Raw genomic sequence first — 20,565 nt, 5'->3', positions numbered from 1 at the left:
TTTAATGAAGGCTTGGTTGTTATAGAGTAGGTGTTTAACTGGAGAAAGACAGCAGAATACTTGAATTACAAGCACTTTAGAAATAAAGCATAATTTAACCCAAACAGAAAAGTCTGTTTATTTAAACACTTAAACAAGGAGAATTCACATCAATCACCTTGAAAACGAATGTCAAAAAACTTTTTTCTTACAGTCCAGTTCATAAACTCCATGTGAACTATGTTCAGACTGGAGTAGGACCTGAGTTCTCTGTATATCAAATTCTGCAGTTTTGTAATTTGGCAGATGAATTCAGCCTTTATTATAGGTTAGGTAAATTAATTAGATGCTCACTGAAGTTACTCAAGTCCTGATGTTGCAGGAAATAAAATATTACCAGGAAGGCTTTTAGTTACTAACTACAGTAGATAGGTGAAGTTCGTCACAACAAACTTTGATGTTGGCTTGACAAAGCCAGATTGAAAGTTTAAGTATCAGTTTGAAATCTGAAGGTAATGTGCAATTTTAAGAAAGAAAGAGAAACAGATAGCTACGGTGCCAATACTTGTAGTGTTAGATATAGATAGCTAGGGTGTAAATACTTGTAGAGATAGATAGATAGATCGATTGATTGATTGATTGATTAAGTGAGAGTCTCTGTTACAGGTACATTGACACAGTGAGAGGGAGAGAAGAGGGGCTTCAGACCGTGTGCATCCAGCTATGTGTGGGTTTTGACAGTTGAAGTTTGAAATCTTGAACATTCCGAGCCAGGCTCTGAATATTCCATCAATTTAAGTGAATGGGAGTTTTTGGGATCATCTGGTCATGACTGCCTGATCAGTCTGAAGGACTGGGATGAGTTTGGTGAAAGTAGCTTGAAAGCTCAAGGAGTTATAACAGTCAGAATCTTTTAATGCAAGTTAGTGGGAATTTTGGCTACTTTGAAATTCCATAATGGGAATTCTGTCATTCCGATCACTTATAAAGTCATAGCAACTCAAGTCAGAACTGGCTGAAAGTCTGTGCCGAGTTTGGTGTATATCGCTTGAAAGCTCTGTGAGGAGTAGTGTTCAGATATTTTGGTTTCAGAATAATAAGAAGAAGAAGAAGAAGAAGAAGAAGAAGGTTATGAAGCAGAACAGTATGCTGGCTTTGTCAAGCCAACGTAATAAACTGCTGTAGCCTGTACACCTCTCACACCTCCTGCACACAGAAAAACCATCATTTAATTCTCCAGATAGCCATTTCCTCTTTGTCTCTCGCCTGACACAGAACATCAAAGGCCTGGTCCGCGAGCATGCTTTTCTTTCTCTGTGTGATGGGTAAGTGTAAATCATCTTATTTGTTGTTTCACTAAACATAGGAACAATTATATAGAATTGTAAGACATTTTTTAATCTGAATACACACTACATGGCCGAGGTCACAATTAAACGTCATACTAAATTACTAAGTACTGAGTGTTGATCTCTGAACACTACAAAGTTGTGAAATGATTTAGAAAAAAGTTCAATATGGAACAGATTTCCCCTCGTTTTTGTTTACGTTCTGCTATGAGATATTGTTAGTGTGAGTGTGAACATGGTTCAAGTTCAAACTTTCATTTCACACTGTATGTTTAAAATCTAATTTTATAGCTAAGTTGTTTTTTTTGTTGTTGTTGTTTTTAACTGGCGAAACAGGATATGTTTAATACAGATGAAGCAGATGAAGTGTGTGTTTTATGGGTTGCAGGTTTGCTGTCTGAGACTCTGTGCTCTTCAGCTTTAGAAGCAGAACCTGGAGATAATGTCACTATTTGGTGCGAGCATGAGATGGTTTATGCAGGTTACATCTTCTGGTTCTACCAATACCTCAATACTGCTTCATTAAGTACCACTTCAGTACCACGTCTTGTTGGGTGCAAGCATTTTAAAACCTCAGGCTCGCCACAAAACTGTTATTTCTATGATGACCCTGAGCGCATGGTGATTTCTGTTCATGGCAAGAACACGTCTCTCACCATCACTGCAGTAAACGTCTCTGATACAGGACTGTATTACTGCAGCTCCATGCAACTGAACCAAATTTCATTTAGCAACTCAAGCTACTTGAAGGTCAAAGGTAAATGTAGCCTATATAATACAAATTACTTGCATTATAAGTTTTGTTGAATATTTTTTTTAAAATAAATAACTCCATATTTAAGGTGGAAATGAAACACTTCCCAAGAACTCGCAGGACAAAGCACAAGGTTTGTCATGTATCCATTATTTTGTGCAGCCACATCAGCTTTTATATATATGTGTAGCTCAAATTTAAATCAAACTTCAGTGTGGTCTTTAACTGTAGAAATGTGTTCTTCTACTGTTTAAGATCCAGACTCTTCTGCTGTGTTCTTCATGCTGAATGTGGTGTTTGGTGCCGTGATCGTGATTCTTCTCGGTGTCCTGATCTTCATCATACTGACGAACAGAAAAACACATAGAGGTAAATTATTACTCTTATTTAAAAAAAGGTAATTAATTAATTAAGTATTCTAATTAATTGCTATAAATTGTAATACATTTTACTAATAATAATAATTATTAGTAGTGCTATCAATATTGTTACCTCACATACTTATTATTATTAGTGATGCCTGCGAAGCAAAGCATCACTGTTGTTGTTACTTCTTCTTCTTATTGTTGTTGTTGTTGTTGTTATTATTATTATTATTATTATTATTATTATTATTATTATTATTCTGCACAAAACTCATCCTGCACAGTTTGTGTTACGGACATGAATGAGGGCTGCCATGTAATGATGTTTTAGAGACGTTTATTGAAGATAATATAAGGGCAAGGCAAAATCCACAACGAGGACAGACAGAGGTCAAACAATCAGGAAAACAGATTAGAGAAGATTTGAAAGGTGTGCTATGACTTTTATAAGCGATACGACTTACGATGTTCAAACCAAGGACAAAAAAAAAATTGCACGTTTTTGGCCCATGTAGAATGAATGGGGAATAAAACATGGGTGTCACAGCTCGGACATCGTTCGGCTGATATGACACTAGTATCACATATCCTCTCGTACGTCTTAGGGAGTGGACCCGGCATGTACACGTTGCGTATGACAAGGGTTTGAACGACGTGTCCAAATGACAGATCCAGAGAATCAGGAAATCCCATTTGGGAATTGATCCCACATGCACTCCTCGTGGAATTTCCTGTCAGAATTCCCAATACACACTAATGTAAAATTAATCTAGTGGACCAAAAGAGGCATAAACTGATCACCAAACTACTGCAGCCATGTCATACATCAAAACGTCCGGCTCTGTGAGGAGAATAGCATTATTGATTGGCCCCATAGACATTAATGGGAAATGGTGTCCCCTTTAAGTCCCACACTGTCAGTGACAGATACATGAATGACATGTCCAGAGAATCAGAAAATCGTATACACATGAAGCTCCCTCTACTGACCGGCGTGCGCAGCTGCATGTCAGTGTCGAATTTTGCATGGGCAAGCACCTCTCACATTTTCTTCCGAAAATGTCAAATCTAGTTATAATTGTTGTTGTTGTTGTTGTTGATGATGATGATGATGATAATAATAACAACAATAATAATTCTGTTCATGTTTACAACAATGCACAAATTAAAGCATGAATATATGAACAAATAAAAGTTAATCTAAAACTTTTTTGTTTTGTTTTGTTTCAGTTGATAATGCTGAGGCACATCAGGTAAATCTACAAATAAATCAAAATAAATAGATACAGTGGTTTACAGAATTATTGGCAGCCTGATTTCATTTGAGTAAAAATAAGATGCTCATTTGTTATGAGCTAATACAGAATTAATCAGATTTTTTTCTGCACTAAAACTATGGCTTAATTTCATATTAAATATGTGTGCTGCTAATTTTGGGCATCACTGTATATACAAGAAAGCTTTGAATGTACACAGTTTAACTCTAATCAGTTTCTTTTTCTGGCAGTTCACAATTTTCCTGAAATTTTAGCAGTGTATTTCTTCTTCACTGTAACAATGGAGCTCTAGAAATAATTATTGTAGGATCTCTATGTTGACTCTTTGGTTAATTGCATTTAATAAAGTGTTGAAGTGGGTTAGTACTCATTAGTACACACTACCAGCACTTTCGTTAATCTCATTCTTTAAGTTCTCCTTACTCATGCCTATATTCACATAATTAAATAGACTACGATCTATTTTTTGGCTACAAATTCAAACTTACTGCAAGTTCTCAGTGTACAGCGTGTGTTACTTCAATAAATTTCTCTGGAGTTTATGCTTATTTCACTTGTGTGTTTCACTTGTTTTTTGAATTTTGAAAGTTTACATTTGTTTAAATAATTGACAAGTTTATGGGAAGGTATGGTGTTACCAACAGTGGGTAGTGTTAGCTCCTCACAGCTGCCGGGTTCCTAGTTCCAACCTAAGTTTGGTTGTTAACAATGATTTAATGAATAGTTTGGGTCAGTGTCACATTAGTGTCTTATTTACAGCACCAAAAAACAATGTACAGTAATAAAAGTGGTAACACACTAACATGACAGTTTAGTTTTCCATTTCAAGTGCTGGTGTTAAATATTAGTTAAGGTTACAGTATAATTAGGCCTATAACAAATGGAATTCAATAACAACATTTTTCTATACAGTAAAGGCACATTTGCATAATATTTATAGTTCTAGTACAACCCCTGGCAAAAATGATGGAATCACCACACTTCGAGGATGTTCACCGAGATTTTTTTACTTTGTAGCAAATAAACGAATCACAGATATGACACAAAACAATTTTTGTTTAACAGCTGAACATTCTGGCTTCATGAAACATACCTTAAACTAATTAAATATGACATTTTTACCAATTCAAGTAGAGGAAAAAATTATGGAATCATCAACAAATAAAATCACAATTAGTACTTTGTTGCTCCTCCTCTGGCTTTTATGACGGTCTGAATTCTGAGGTATGGACTTCACTAATGAAAAACAATATTCTCCAACAAGCTGGTTCCATCTTTCTCGAACAGCTTTGCAGGATGGAGCCTTGTCATGGAGCAATTTTTTAAATTTCCACCATAAATTTTCAATCGGACTGAGATCCGGACTGTTTGCTGGCCATGTCATTGAGTTGATCTGCCTTTCCTGAAAAAAAGCTTTAACGCTCTTCGCTCTGTGGTGAGATGCATCATCATCCTGAACAATGACTTCATCACCAAACCTTTTTTCTATCGATGGAATGAGAAAAGTGTCCAAAATTTCAGTGTACACCTGTGCATTGACTGTTGAGGTCTCACTTAAATAATAAAATATTATTTGTTGAGGTATGTTTCATGAGCTGGGTGAACATCCTCTAAGTGTGGTGATTCCATAATTTTTGCCAGGGGTTGTAGCATCATTACAGCATTGTATTGTAGGTCATAATTAATGAGCTCTTTTATCACAATGGGGTTTAACTGCTATCTCAGTAAATTACACCTGAATTCACTTTCATCAGAATAATAATAATACAAAGAAAGAAAATACAAAGAAAGAAAATACAGAAGTTTAAGTAATGTATTTTTTTTAATCATGTCTGAGATATCCTCTGTCTCATTACAGGAGCATGACTCTGTGAATTACGGACCTGTACAGCTCTGTAAGAAAACTAAGAGGACAAGGGGGCGTGGTGAAATAAAGGAACTGTGTGATGTTTATTCATATGTTGTATATCAGCAATTGGCATAGCAATCTCGGGATAGCATGCTCATGTAGCATCAGAGGGGTAACTATACACTCTGGTCACAGTTTGAGTCACGATATTCATGATTTACGATTCGATTCTCTGAATGTTTTGAACAAAAATTGAATGAAGAAAATTTATGACTGAAAATAATTAATAAATATTGATAAGTTAGCTGTAAACAGTAAATTATATAGACTCCTATTTCTAAACCATAAACAATGCAAAACTATGTACATTTTATTGTCTATTAAAGTAAATAAATCAAAAATGACTATGATCAGAGGAATTAGAGCTCCAAAGTCGGCTAAAATGCCCTGTAGGACTCATGCAGTCTCTCATTTTGGCTCCATAAATTGCAGCAGCGTGGGACTGGTGTCGTTTGAAAGCTACTGAAGAGCTCATTTTAACTGTTATAACATGGTTGTGTCACCGTATAATCTATAATGTGTGTCAGTCTTTATGTTCCAGAGCTATCTGCACACTCAGCATTTTTGTCCCATTCTGTGTAAACTCTAGAGACTGCAGTCACAGTTTTTCCCCATTCTGATGTTTGATCGGAACATCAACTGAAGCTCTTGACTTGTATCTGCATGATTATAATGCTTTGTGCCCCTGCCACATGATTGGCTGATTGGATAACTGCAGACATGTTCACAAGTCCCTGAAGTCCACGTCAAGTCTCTAGTTCTTTATTGTAATTAACAGTGTATGAGGCTAAAACAATTCTGAAATATTAAAACCGATTACTTCTAGACTATGTCTTGTTCATTTATTCAAAATTGTCTAATAAAGCACACAAGCTTTTACTTAAATCATTAATTTAATTTTTATACACAATAAAAAAAAAACGATTACTTTCAACCTATTACATTTGATCTAAAATTCTCTGTATAATGACAAGAAAACTGAACATTCATAGAAAATTCAGGAAATATATTACTTTTTTTGTCATTTAGTGCAAAATGCCATCGTCAGTGCATAGACTTGATAGCTTGATTACTCTCCCTTCAAAGTGCCCTTCGGGTTGGTGATTCATACCGTTTGGAACACAGAGACCGTCACCACGTGAAAGAACCGTGCTGTGTATTTTGAGCTATTTGAGTTACTGTAGTTTGCTGGGGACGACAGGAAAAGGACATGGAAACATTTGTACTTGTTGAAAATGGACAGCAAGCAAGCCCCTGACAACTGTGTAACACCGCAGTGTCCCTTTGGATTAATTTATTGCTTATCAAATGAAATGACACGAAGATGATCACACTGTAAGACTTGGATATATTGTTATTGTTTGTTGTTCATTTATATAACAGCACTTTTCCAATGGGTGATGAACACACACCTTCAGATGTGTCACACGTCTATATAATAATGCAGGCTTGGTGTGTTTAGAGCTGAATTGTTTTGATATTTACTGATGGGGAAGATTGAAGGAGGAACAAATGTGGTGTTTGATGGTGTCATGTGGGGTAGTAAAGAGAGAACATAATCGGGAATGCCAAACCAAAATGACTTGTGTTTTTCATGAATCTGTCTTCAAGTCCAAGTCAAGTCTCTCTTTTTTGCGACTTAAGTGTGACTCAAGTCGCATACTCAAATTTCCATATCTAAATAACTACATAAATGAGCTGGTGTACAGGTGTTCCTAGTAAAGTCTTCCTAATAAACGTTATGGTTTGTGCAGATTGAGACCTCTAGTGTTCAACAGTTCAACTACATTAGTTGAATAATCAATACACTCGTACAGGATGTGAATCATACATTTGTATGATGCACATCGTCACAGTTTTGCATTGGGTCATTCCAGATCAAGTGTTACAGTTACATTTATATAGCGCTTTTCTATACACTCAAAGTGCTTTACATTGTAGGGGGGGATCTCATGAACCACCAGCAGTGTGTAGCATCCAGTTTGAGATTCCTGGATGGTGTGACGGCAGCCATATTGTGCCAGAATGCTCACCAAACACCAGCTATTAGTGGAGAAGAGAGAGTGATGTAGCCAATTCAGAGATGGAGATTATTAGGGGGCCATGATAGAGAAGAGCCAATGGGGGAATTTCAACAGGACTTTAGTAGGGGTTCTACCCTACTCTTTACTCTTTATTTTTAATGACCACAGAGAGTCAGGACCTTGATTTAACGTCTCATCCAGAAGACGGTGCTGTTTTTACAGTATAGTGTCCCAGTCACTATACTCAGGCATTAGACCCCACACTGACCACAGGGTGAGCACCCCCTGCTGGCCTCACTAATACCATTTCCAGCGGCAGCCTTAGTGTTCCCCAGGAGGTCTCACATCCAGGTACTGACCAGTACCAGGCGAGTACTGCAGGTTGATATGGTTCTGGTCCAACACAGGTTGCATAACCCTTTTTAACTGTCCTTTTTTTTTGAGTGATTACCTAAATGCATTGTCATTGGAAGACCATGAGGTTGTTGTTGTTGTTGTTGACCATCTTTTTTTATGGCACACAACAAATTTAGGTTAAACCTTAATTGGCTCAGGATGGTCCTAGCTCCTCGAAACAAAAACTGATCTCTAGAGCACATTACAAGGTACATATACATGTACACTTCATCCTTAAACTTATAACTTAAGTCCAATACTCAAGATTGCTCTCAGTTCCACTTTTAGGGTCAATTTATGATGGCAAGCATCTGTCTTTTTTTAAGTATAGTGTGCATACAGAACTTTTCAGGTTTAAGGCTTCTCTTATTATTATTTTTATGGGGCTGAGAAAGTGTACTTTTTAAAATATTCCCCTCAATTTTGTGTTGAATATCTCTGGTGGGGGACCAGATACAAACCTGAAATTTTCACAGAAATAAGTCATAAAAAATGTTGAGTTTGAGATCCCACTGTGTTACAGAGTTAGGGCTAGTAGAAATCTGAGGAAAAGCCTACTTTACTCATGCATTTTGAACTATGAACAGATGTAATTCAGGCATAACAAATAATAAATATGAACAGTATTTTACAATAATTATGTTTATGACTGACATACAATAGCTTATGCTTGTCACTGTGGTCTAAAATGTTACTATATTTGATAATAACATTTTATTGGAGATCAGTTCCAACCTCCAAACTCACCAGCCTGTAATTTTCTAGTAATCTTGAAGTTGTTCAGGAAGTTAGTTAGCATCCAACGTCTAATGTCCTTTATACATTCCTCAACTTTATTAAGCTGCTGTCTGTCCTCTGGCTTCACTGAAACATACAGCTGTGTATCATCAGCATAACAGTGGAAGATAATGTTTACGAATAATTTGACCTAGAGGTAGTATATATAAAGTAAAAAGCACTGGGCCTAAAACAGAACCTTGTGGAACACCAAATTTAACCTCCTTGACCTTTAGCTGAAACTTGGCGTGGGAGGTCACCCTGCCTCAGACAGGAACTGGACTTGACTTGGCTTTAGATCAGTTCATATACAGACACAGTACATGGTTAAATCTATAACACTGACCATACTCATCACTGTTTTGACAAGGTAATCATCAACATTAGAGTTATCACTAATGTTAGCCAGCAAGTATGTTGCTAACTCTACTCGTTATTTTCCACTGTTGTTGCTGCGATGATATTTCAGTCCAAAATGTTGCATGAATGTTTGAAGGTAACTATAGTAGAACAGAACCAATAGCCACTCAGGCGTGTGACTGTAAAGGTGTGCTTAAAGCGTTTTGTAGCGTTTTGTGAGGCATCAAATGTCCTGAGATGGAAATTGAGCTTACAACTTTCTTTAATGACATTCAAACTTACTCCTGGCCATTATTTAAAAATAAATGAATAAATATTGTACTGGACATCACAAATCGCACCAGAGTTACAGAAGGTTACTGAGCTTTGAAGATTTTTGCATTATGTAAAGAAACAGGTGTTTAAGGGCTTAAAATTCTGAAAATGAATTTATGAGGGGGGTGGGGATATATAATACTTCTATGACAGTTTTTTTTTAACATGGATATTTTTGTCCTTTATGGACCTGAGTGGTAGGTTTTTTGTTGTTGTTGTTGTTTTATGTGACACTGCACAAAAAAATTAATTCATCAAAAAGAATGTTGTTGTTAATCACTGAAATATCAAAGACTGTAATAATCAAAGAAAAATATTCTGCTTAGCATTTAGTATATGGAAAATAATTACTATTTTTCTTTTTTTTTTTAAATAATAATAAAAAAAACATATGTGGCATTATATAAACAAACCAGCATTTAAAGAGTTACAATTCTGAAAATGAATGAATGTTTGGTAATTATGATGCTGGTAATATATATATATATATATATATATATATATATATATATATATATATATATATATATATATATAATTATTATTATTATTATTTTTAAATTATAATAATCGACGTTAGTGAAAGTGGAAAAATATACATATTATTTTTTGACAGTTTTTGGATAAGGACATTTTTGTCCTCTATGTACCTATGTGTGACTCTTTCTTTTTTTAAAAAAAAATTGACACAGAAGGGTTTAAAAAAAATCACTTCAAACCTGTGTTTACTAAATCTGCTTATGAACTGGTGACGTGAAACAGAATTCTAATTGGTCTGTTTCTCTTCCGCAGTTCATTCATTCATTCACTCATGGTCTTGACTGGAAAACAAACCGGTTCAGACAGGAACTTTCCGAATTAGTTAGTCTATGTAACCGAAACATCGTCGATAACTATAAATCATGTTTGTCCCCCACACTGTAGGGTTTATGTTTACTAAACTAAGATCTCGTATAATTTTTTGACTACCTGGAACAAGACTGAAGTCGGTGCTAACGGAATGTTGGGAATCAGCGGTTTTTTTTATCGTGTGCAACTGGACCGACCTGATGATGGAGATCTTATTTTTGTTTACAGCTTGTTTTCTTCATGTATCTGCAGGTAAGGTCGATTCTTTATTTATTTCGTTATATGTAGTAGCGTTGCTTCACACAATACAGCAGCTCAGGTTCATGTTTTAAAGCGCTACATGCACTGAACATGGAACACCACATGTTGAACTGGAGTCGAGCTCCAGAGTTTTGTTTTGGTTTTCTGGCCGGAAGTCGGGAATCGGGATATGTGTTACGACCTGTAGTTTCATGTAATACGTTTTATTTGACTTTTTTGAGCTACTCTAGCGCGTCCTGTGTGTCACGTGATAAGCTGAGACGCTAGGAACTACTTCTTCCACTCAATCCAAAAAGACCGGCATAGGAACAAGCATATTTTATCTAAAGAAGAGAAATAACTAAAATATTGTTGTTGTTTTTTTTACTATGATTATCACATATATTCTTGTTTATTAAAGTGTTAAGAATAATACATTTATTTCTGAAGCAGTTAAATTGTTTGTGTTTAAAAATATTAGCCTTTTAATGAATGTCAATTAAAGTGGACACCAGGACCATCATTTTTTTAAATACACCTGGGTGACTAGGAACAGGAAATTGTTCAACTATGACTTCCTGTTTCACAGGGGTATAAATATGAGGTAACACACAGGCCAAATTCCCTTAGTCGTTCATAACAATGGGTAAGAGCGAGGAATATAGCTGTGATGTGTAGCAAAAGGTTGTTGAGCTTCACACAATGGGAAGTGTCTATAAGAAAATAGCACAAGCATTGAAAACGCCCATTTCCACCATCAGGGCAATAATTAAGAAGTTCCAGTCAACTGGAAATGCTATGAATCGACCTGGAATTGGACGTGTGTCTATATCGTCTCAACGCACTGTGAAGAGATATTGGTTAAAAAGTAAAATAAAATAACAAACAGTTTATTTTCATGTGCATTCATGACATTCAGATGATTAGTATTTGGAACTGAAACACTGTGACACTGTAATTAGTATTTCATTAAAGCTATTTTAAATGCTGTTTCTTGTTTTTGCAGACACACACTCTCTGCAGCACCTCTACACTGCAGTCACATCAAAAATACATTTCACTTCTGTAGAGTTTACTGCTGTCGACCTGCTGAATGGAGAGCAGATTACGTCCTACAACGGCAACAACCAGACACTGATCCCGAAGGATTGGATAAAGAATATTACAGAAGAAACTTATTGGAAGAGTAAGACACAGGACATGCAGGGCAATCAGGAAACCTTTACCAGCAAATTCACAACAGTAATGGAATCTTTTAATCACAGTAATGGTAAGGATAAATACATTTCTATGTTTTATTGTTAAATGGCATTGGTTGTCCCCGCCTTGTACCCCATGCTTCCTGGGATAGGCTCCAGGTTCCCTGCAACCCAGTAAGGATAAGCGGTACAGAAAATGGATGGTTGGATGCATAGCATTGGTTGTTAATGTGCTTGTGACCAGAGGGCTTGTATTTCAAGTCTGATCAGTGCCAGGAATACAATATGACTACCAGTTTCTTGCTAAGCAGCCTGAAAATGAACAAACACAAATGGCATTTGTGTAGCCCACAGCACATGGTTTCATATTGTTATGCATTTGTCATTTGCATTTTCTGTAGTGTATTGTCATTTAGGTATTGTAGAGGTGCCTTTAAAGTTGTAAAGATGCTAGAGTTTGATTCCTAGAGTTGTCTTTTGGGATTGCGTTTAAATAGGCTGTTACTTTATTTTTCCAATATCAATTTGTTCAGAAAGCATTCAGACTAGGGTTACACCCTTCAATGAGGAAAAATATAGGACAACCCACCACCCAACAAAAAATTATTTGCCACTAGGTGATGGATATTTTAAGAGTGCAACCGAGTCTTTGCATAACCATGATCATGATGACGTGAACCTGATTTTATTTTATTAATAATTATGTTTTCTTTCTTCTATGAAGACTTGGTGAATGTATTTCTAAGAATTTGGAACAAATCATGTCCCTTATTGGCTTAGCAAGGAACACACATTTATATTTTTCAATACAGGACAACCCCGTATTATAAGGGACGGGTGGCAAACCTAATCCAAACTCATTTGACAAATGACAAAAAAGTTAGTGTTTGGGCTGTGTGGGGGATTTCTGAGATTTGGTTGCAGTTATTATAAATAAAGAAAATATTATACATTGGCTCTAAAAAGTCTACACACCCCTGTTAAATTAGCATGTTTCTGTGATGTAAAAAAATTAAACCAAGATAAATCATGTCAGAACCTTTTATATGATTATTGTGAAATTGAAACCTATAAATTAAAGGGAAAAACAATAAGAATATTTTTTCAGGGGGGGGGGGATAAAAAAATGTTCAATAACCTGGTTGCATAAGTGTGCACATCCTTTTATAGTTGGGAATGTGGCAGTGTTCAGAATCAACCAATTACATTCAAACATAAATTCTACAACCCCAATGTAAATAAAAACACAATGCAGCGATTTGCAAATCTCATAAATCCATGTTTATTCACAATAGAACATAGAAAACATATAAAATGTTTAAATACATATTTCCCTCATTAAAATGCAAATCAATTTATAACATTTTTGACATGCGTTTTTCTGGATTTTTTTGTTGTTATTCTGTCTCTCACTGTTCAAATAAATCTACCATTAAAATTATAGACTGATCATTTCTTTGTCAGTGGGCAAACGTACAAAATCAGCAGGGGATCAAATACTTTTTTCCCCTCACTGTAAGTGTGCACATTCTTTTAGAGTTGGGAATGTGATAGTGTTCAGAATCAACCAATTACATTCAAACATAAATTCTACAACCCCAATTCCAAAAAAAGTTATGACGCTGTGTAAAATGTAAATAAAAACACAATGCAACGATTTGCAAATCTCATAAATCCATGTATATTCACAATAGAACATAGAAAACATATCAAATGTTTAAACTGAGGAAATGTACCATTTTAAGAAAAAAATAAGGTAATTTTGAATTTCATGGCCGTAACTCGTCTCAAAAAAGTTGGTACGGGGCAACAAAAGGCTGGAAAAGTAAGTGTTACTAAAAAGAAACAGCTGGAGGGTAATTGGCAACAGGTCAATAAGATGATTGGGTATGAAAATAGTATCTTAGAGAGCCTCAGAAGTAAAGATGAGCAGAGGTTCACCAATCTGTGAAAAACTGTTATACAGACAGGTAACACGTGATGATTCTCAACTGTGTTTTGTTACTGCCAGTGGGGGAACCACACCCCTGTACAGTAGTGTAGCAGTATACTGGAGGTCCAACAGCAGCACTGAATGAGTGCATTTATTTCCTGCTCTGTGTGTAATCTGTGTGTGTGTGTGTGTGTGTGTGTGTGTGTGTGTGTGTGTGTGTGTCTGGGTGTATGTCTGCACACATGTGTCTCTTTAGAAGGTCACACACTACAGCGGATGTACGGCTGTGAGCGTGATGATGACAACACCATCAGAGTATACGATGTGTACGGTTATGATGGAGAAGATTTCATCAGTCTGGATCTGAAAACTGGAACATGGACTGCAGCCAGTGCTAAAGCTGTGAACATTAAACACAAGTGGAAGTCTAAAGAAGCTAAATACCAGAAGAACTACTTGGAGAACGAGTGTATTGAGTGGTTGGCGAAGGACAGGAAAGGTAAAGTGTATGACCTGCTTTCTTACAGTAATTGCAGCTGCTACACAAACAAGAATATGGAGGACAGCCATCATCTGTTACTGTCCTTCATTAAAACACACTCTAATCGTGTATAGTGTTTAATAATATACTCCTTCACTTTAATCCACACTCTGATAGTGTACGCACTAATAGCACACTGTAGAACCCCGGTGGGTGTGGTTCCCCCACTGGCAGTAACAAAACACACTTGAGAATCATCACGTATTCCCTGCCTGTATAACACGCCTCCTAATCGTCAACTGCTAACACTTTACCATACCCCCACCGCCCACTCATGGTGGGAAACCCTCCAGCCTGCAGCCTTTTCTTCCCTCAGTATGAAACTACAATGTATAAATATGAAGTGAAAATTGAATCAGTGAAATAGAATTTTTTTTTAGAGAAAAAACAAAAAATAAAAAACCTAGTTTTTTATCCTGGTTCCATAAGTGTGCACACCCCTAAAAAAATACTTTGTTGAAGCACCTTTTGATGTTATTACACCACAGTCTTTTTTGGGTAAGAGTTTATCAGCACCACATCTTGACTTGGCAGTATCTTCTCACTCTTTCTTGCAAAAACATTCCAGATCCATCCAACGGTGATGGTATTTTCTGTGCACATCCCGCCTCAGGTCACCCTTCAGATATTTAGTTGGATTCAGTTCTGGGCTCTGGCTAGGCCATTCAAAAACAAGCTATTCCTTTGTTGATTTGGACATATGCTTTGGGTCATTGTCGTGCTGAATGGTGAAATTCCTTTTCATCCTCACCTCTAGAAGACACCTGAATGTTTTGCACTAAAATTGACTGGTATTTGTAGCTATTCATGATTCTCTCCACCTCGAGAAAAGCCCCAGTTCTGGCTGAACAAAAGCAGCCCTAAACCATGATGCTTCCACCACCATGCTTCACCATGGGTTTGCTGTTCTTTTGGTTATTTTGGCTTTTTTTTAGCCAAATATATCTTTTGGAATTATGAAATTATTATACCTTTTGGAATTGATCTCATCAGACCATAACACATTTTGGCACATAGTTTGGGCAAAATGTTTTTTGCAATAAAGGGCTTCCATCTAGCCATCCTACCTCACACCCCAGATGTGAAGAATACAAGAGATTGTTGTCACATGCAGAGGGTAATCAGTACTTGTCAGATATTCCTGTAGCTCCTTTAACGTTTCCATCGGTCTCTTGGCAGCCTCCCTGGTAAGATTTTGTCTTCTTTTATAAAATTTGGAGGGACGTCCTGTTCTTGGTGATGTCATTTTGGTGCTCCATTTTCTCTATTTGTTGATGACGGCCTTCACGGTTTTCCATGGTTTCCTGATCGATACCTTTCAACAAGTGAGATACCATTCATGCCCTATAAGCGCTTTGCAGAACAGGGCTTCACCGGTCAGATGAAACCAAGAAGATGTAAACAAAATCATCCTACAGAAACAGCTGATCTTTATTTACGGTTAAGCAGAATAATTCTATTGATGACAGCTGTATGATAATTACTTTTAAACAGAGAGAGAAATGTGAAAGAGATTGAATGTGATTGGTTCATTCTGAACACAGCCACATCCCCAGTTATAAACGCCTGTGCACACTTATGCAACCAGGGTGTTATAACTTTTTTATTTTCTTATTTTTCCCCAAAATGTTTCTGATATGTTTATACATTATAATTTCACATCGAGGGTGGAAAAAGTCCTGACATGATTTCTCTTGGTTTAATGATTATATGACAAAAACCTGCCATTTTAACAGGGGTGTGTAGACTTTTTATATCCACTGTACATTATTTGATGCGATTGTTTGTTCAGTGTACTGAATATTTAACATTTTGTGAAGCATTTATGCAAATTACCCACTTGCGGTTGTTAAGATTAAGCCCTACTGTAGTTTCTGTAGAACATGCCCAAGCGCTACTTGCTGGTTCAACTCGTCTCCTCTCCATCCGCAGCTAATGCTCGACCACTCACACACTTTTAGTGCAACACGTGCACACTCTGAAGGTGTACACACTAACAAACCACTTTTTCACTACCAAACACACACACACATAGACAATAATAACACATTCCTTCACTACAATGCACACACTGATTGTGTACAGACTAATAACACACACGCGCACACACACACACACACACACACTGATAGTGTGGACACTAATAACACACCTCACTTCAGCACACCTGCACAAACACTATAACATCATTCATAAAATACAACATTTTCCATAATAATCAGAATATTAATAAGTGTACAGGATAAATACTGTACTCTCTAATGTTTATACCTCCATCTTAATAACCATCTATAGCACTTTATTTCCTCTACATCATGTGCATTTTTTTTTTTTTAAATGTTCAATTATATATTCCAGTACAAAACATAACTACATTTTATAACCTTCTAGCCAAAAAGTGTTGGTCACATGACAAATAGCTTTTAATTTCTTGTAAAAGCATTTTTTCCCCCCATTTCACTTATAAATAAATAAACAATAAGTCTAAGTGTTTTAATATTAATGTCTCTCTGTGTCTCTGCAGTTTGTCCCGAGGCATCAGTGTTCCAGAAAAACTCGTCTTCTCTAGAGGTGGTGTGTCACGCTACAGGCTTCTTCCCCAAAACAGTGAATATCACCTGGCAGAAGGACGGAGAGGACGTGCATGAGGGCGTGGATCTCCGAGAGACGTTACCCAACCAGGATGGAAGCTTCCAGAAGAGAAGCATTCTGACAGTCTCAGCTGAGGATCTGCAGAAACACACCTACACCTGCGTGATTCAGCACAGCAGCTTGGAGACCAACATCATTATGCCTGTGAGAGAGCGCCCAATTCTGAGAGGTCGGAGAAACACTTTCCTATAAAACTACAGATTTACAGTGAAAGCTGATTTATTTCTGCAGCAGATAATAAAGACTCTGTGCTGATTTATCAGGTAGACGATTAAGTAGAGGGCGGATTGTTGTCATCGCTGCTGTAGCCGTGGTTTTCGTTGCCATTGTTGCTGGAATTGTGGTCTGGAAGAGGTACAGCAGTGGTGAGTGGAGGAAGGGGGCAGTTGTGAAGTTTTTGGAGAACAGATTTCGAGATGTTTGGGTTTAAGACTAGACACTAATCTGATATTGACACATTGTCTTGTAAAGTTATGTAGGTCAAATACAGTTTTTATAATAACTCTGTCCATCTGTTTCAGGCCTCAGAAATGTTCCACAAAACATTAGCTGTAAGTGAGACTTTGATACTTTAATAATATTTAAAACCCACATAATTTCTTTAGTTATAATGTTTAATCAAAAATTTTAACTGGAATTTGAATGTTTTACAGCCTCTGAAGGAGCTTGATCCTCTAACAATTCTGTGTAGAGGTGTGACTGTGTTCCCGCTGCACTGAGAGAGTAAGACGTATAAGTATGATGTTGTTTACAGTGTAATATGGAATAAAGATCTGTGTGTGGAGTGAAAATCCAGCAGAAAAGCCTGCGCTAACATTAAATCTCATCTCAGAGCTGATCCTGTTTCTTTCTGTTTCTCTAGGAGAGAGGAGGAGAGGGAGATGAAGACAGATATTGTATACTTTATGAATATATATTAATAAATAAAAAAATCTAAATTCTTGTCTTGTTTTCTTTTATACTGTACTTTAGTATAGTTAGACTATACTATACTATAAAGTTTACTATAACTTACCCCAAGAAAGATTTTAGACTGCTCATACGCCCTGGCCTGTGTGTTTTTTGATAGAAACTACAAAGCACTTCTATAGGTATGGAAGTATAATAGTGCAGAATGTCCTCAAGGCAAAATGGCATGTTGAATTACATAAACTTAATAACAACACCGCAATAACAATACTTGAATTTTTCTGCCCAGCAATTTGACCCAAATCGAAAAAAAAAAAACCACCGCAATATCAGTGCTTGATTTAGTTTCCTCTGCAATTCATGGGGTTTGTATATTTTGATTGAAAACAAAATTCCAGCATTCAAAATTTAACACACACATATTCACCTTCCTAAAATACAGTTCCACAATATTCAGTTGTTAAAATACCATCGTCATTATTCGTCAGGTAATATTTCAACACATTATTTTTCAACCTCACAAATTCAGGCTGCAAAAATTCAGGTCTTAAAATTCGGGTCTTCACATCCGGGTCTCAGAGGAAGAGCAATGGATAGCCGATACTACTGTAACATGTTAATCTGGTGGGATTGTGCTGACAAGCCACAAGAGAAGATGAACCTAGCGGACTGGTATAAAGTTGGCTTGAAGTTGGACGTTCAGTATTCGCAGATATGCGCAAATTAAGGGACAGTCTCTAAAGTTACATATTGGTATACATGCTTCTAACTTCAATAGCATTTGAAGGGAATGACTTGGTCAAAAATCTCCCTTGGATAGGCTCCAGGTTTCCCCGTGACCCTGAAAAGGAGTAAGCAGTATAGAAGATGGATGGATGGATGGATGGATGGACTTGGTCAAAAAAAACAACTGTAAAGTGTTCATCTTGGTGTCAGCTATAACAGACAACTTTTTATCAAAAATCTAAAAGGTGTTCATCATACCTGACACCTACAGGAACACTTTCCAGTTGGTCTTGTGAATGTAAGTCATTCTCTTCAAATGCTATTGAAGTTAGAATCATGTATACCAATATGTAACTTTGGAGACGGCCCCTTAATCTGCATATCAGCGAATGTGCAAGGCACTGTAGACAGCGGATGCCGTGAAGGGACACACTTAACATTGGCAAATAGATGAAATACCTGCTGCGGTGCGTTCAATAACATGATTCTGAAAAAATGGTGCTATCCTTTTATACATTTTGGAGGGGGAGGGGTGTCTTGTTCTTGGTGATGTCACTGTGGCACTCCATTTTCTCTACTTGTTGATGATGGCCTTCACAGTGTTCCATGGTACAGCTAATATTTTGGGAATTCTTCTATACCCCTCACCTTTCGACAAGTGAGACACCATGAATGCTTTGTAAGCTCTTTGTGGACCATGACTACTTCAGTCAGATGAAACCAAGAAGATGTGAAGAAAATCCTACAGAAACAGCTGATCTTTATTTGGGGTTCATCAGAATAATTTCATTGATGACAGCTGTATGATAATTACTTTTAAACATGAGCTTAAATGTGATTGGTTCATTCTGAACACAGCCACATCCCAATTATAAACAGGTGTGCACACTTTTTTTATTTTATTGTTTTTCACTTAATTTTTATCTGTTATAATTTCACATTGAGGGTGGAAAAATTTCTGGCATGATTTTATCTTGGTTGAATCACAAAAACCTGCCATTTTAACAGGGGTGTGTAGACTTTTTATATACAATTTACACACTCACCATCATCAAGAATGACCAACAGAGGAGCCAGAAGGTCACACATCCCTTGCAGGTAGTCGATCTCTAGATGCTGCCAGGTGTAACTGTGGATGGAGTGTGAGTAGTGCCGGTACTAACCCACTTGATGCCCTAGGCGAGAGATTCATCCTCAATGAGGATGAATAACAAAAAATAACAACCAGCGATGAGTGTCCTGCTGCACTTAATACAGCCTTGCACACACTGCCGCTTATTTACATCAGCACAAGGGGGAACCAGCAAACCAATTTGACCAAGTAAATTTTCTGAGGTAATAAAAGACATGAGGAACGTTAAATGTTACTCTGTACTGTTAATGGGATGCAGTGGGGCGGCGCCCCAAATATGGTGACGCTCTAGGCAGCTGTGACGCCTAATGGATTGACCAGCCCTGAGTGTGACCATCAATTATTTAAATAAATCAGCAGAATCAAAACCGTGACTGAGCTCAGGAGGATTAAATAAGACCACCATCATGATTATCGTTATTGTGTAATTAATTGTATTAGTGTATTATTATTATCATTATTATAGGATGACAGTGTTAGGATCTGGAACTCTGGCTCTGCTCTGGGACAACATCGGCCGTAATCATGGATTACAGATGAACTCGAGTTTGACCCCTGTATAAGTCTTGGCACCCCACCTGCACATGATGTTACATAATGTTGAGTGTACAAATCCAAGAGCTCCTGCTGCATACACCAGACAGATCACACGCACAAGTCACATTCAAGTAACATAACATCTGTACAGCTGAACCATATCAATGGTTTCTCTATTATATAACATTTTTATCTCTTTGTTATTAGTCTTGGTTTATGTTGAGCGTTCGCCATACAAGTCCCTGTGAATGAGCGGTTACTATAGAAACAATAACGTATTAACATAAGTCCAGACTTCTCCTCCTGTTTAATTTCTTCTGCCTTCTCTATCACCTCTGGCTT

The 20,565-nt window shown here is 36.9% G+C and overlaps 2 protein-coding genes across 3 annotated transcripts; both read left to right on the top strand.

Moving 5' to 3' along the window:
• The first annotated feature begins 853 nt into the window (after positions 1-853).
• On the top strand, positions 854-6,706 carry LOC128599196 (uncharacterized). 2 transcript variants are annotated; one of them, XM_053610674.1, is made up of 6 exons: positions 854-1,304; positions 1,717-2,085; positions 2,171-2,215; positions 2,338-2,451; positions 3,678-3,700; positions 5,583-6,706. In XM_053610674.1, the coding sequence occupies exons 1-6, from the start codon at positions 1,280-1,282 to the stop codon at positions 5,706-5,708; spliced, it is 702 nt and encodes a 233-aa protein (XP_053466649.1). In that variant the 5' UTR covers positions 854-1,279; the 3' UTR covers positions 5,709-6,706. The 2 variants fall into 2 exon arrangements, with proteins under 2 accessions (XP_053466649.1, XP_053466650.1); XM_053610675.1 differs by lacking the exon at positions 3,678-3,700.
• Positions 6,707-10,307: 3,601 nt separating this feature from the next.
• Positions 10,308-18,257, top strand: LOC128599194 (BOLA class I histocompatibility antigen, alpha chain BL3-6). Its single transcript, XM_053610668.1, has 8 exons — positions 10,308-10,606; positions 11,601-11,864; positions 13,983-14,225; positions 16,792-17,088; positions 17,183-17,284; positions 17,441-17,470; positions 17,573-17,642; positions 17,782-18,257. Exons 1-7 carry the CDS (start codon positions 10,555-10,557, stop codon positions 17,587-17,589), a joined length of 1,005 nt encoding a protein of 334 aa, XP_053466643.1. The 5' UTR covers positions 10,308-10,554; the 3' UTR covers positions 17,590-17,642; positions 17,782-18,257.
• Positions 18,258-20,565: the final 2,308 nt, after the last annotated feature.

This window comes from Ictalurus furcatus, chromosome 22, assembly GCF_023375685.1.
Source record: "Ictalurus furcatus strain D&B chromosome 22, Billie_1.0, whole genome shotgun sequence".
Taxonomy (NCBI): Eukaryota; Metazoa; Chordata; class Actinopteri; order Siluriformes; family Ictaluridae; genus Ictalurus; species Ictalurus furcatus.
This window is presented reverse-complemented; position numbering and strand designations above follow the sequence as displayed.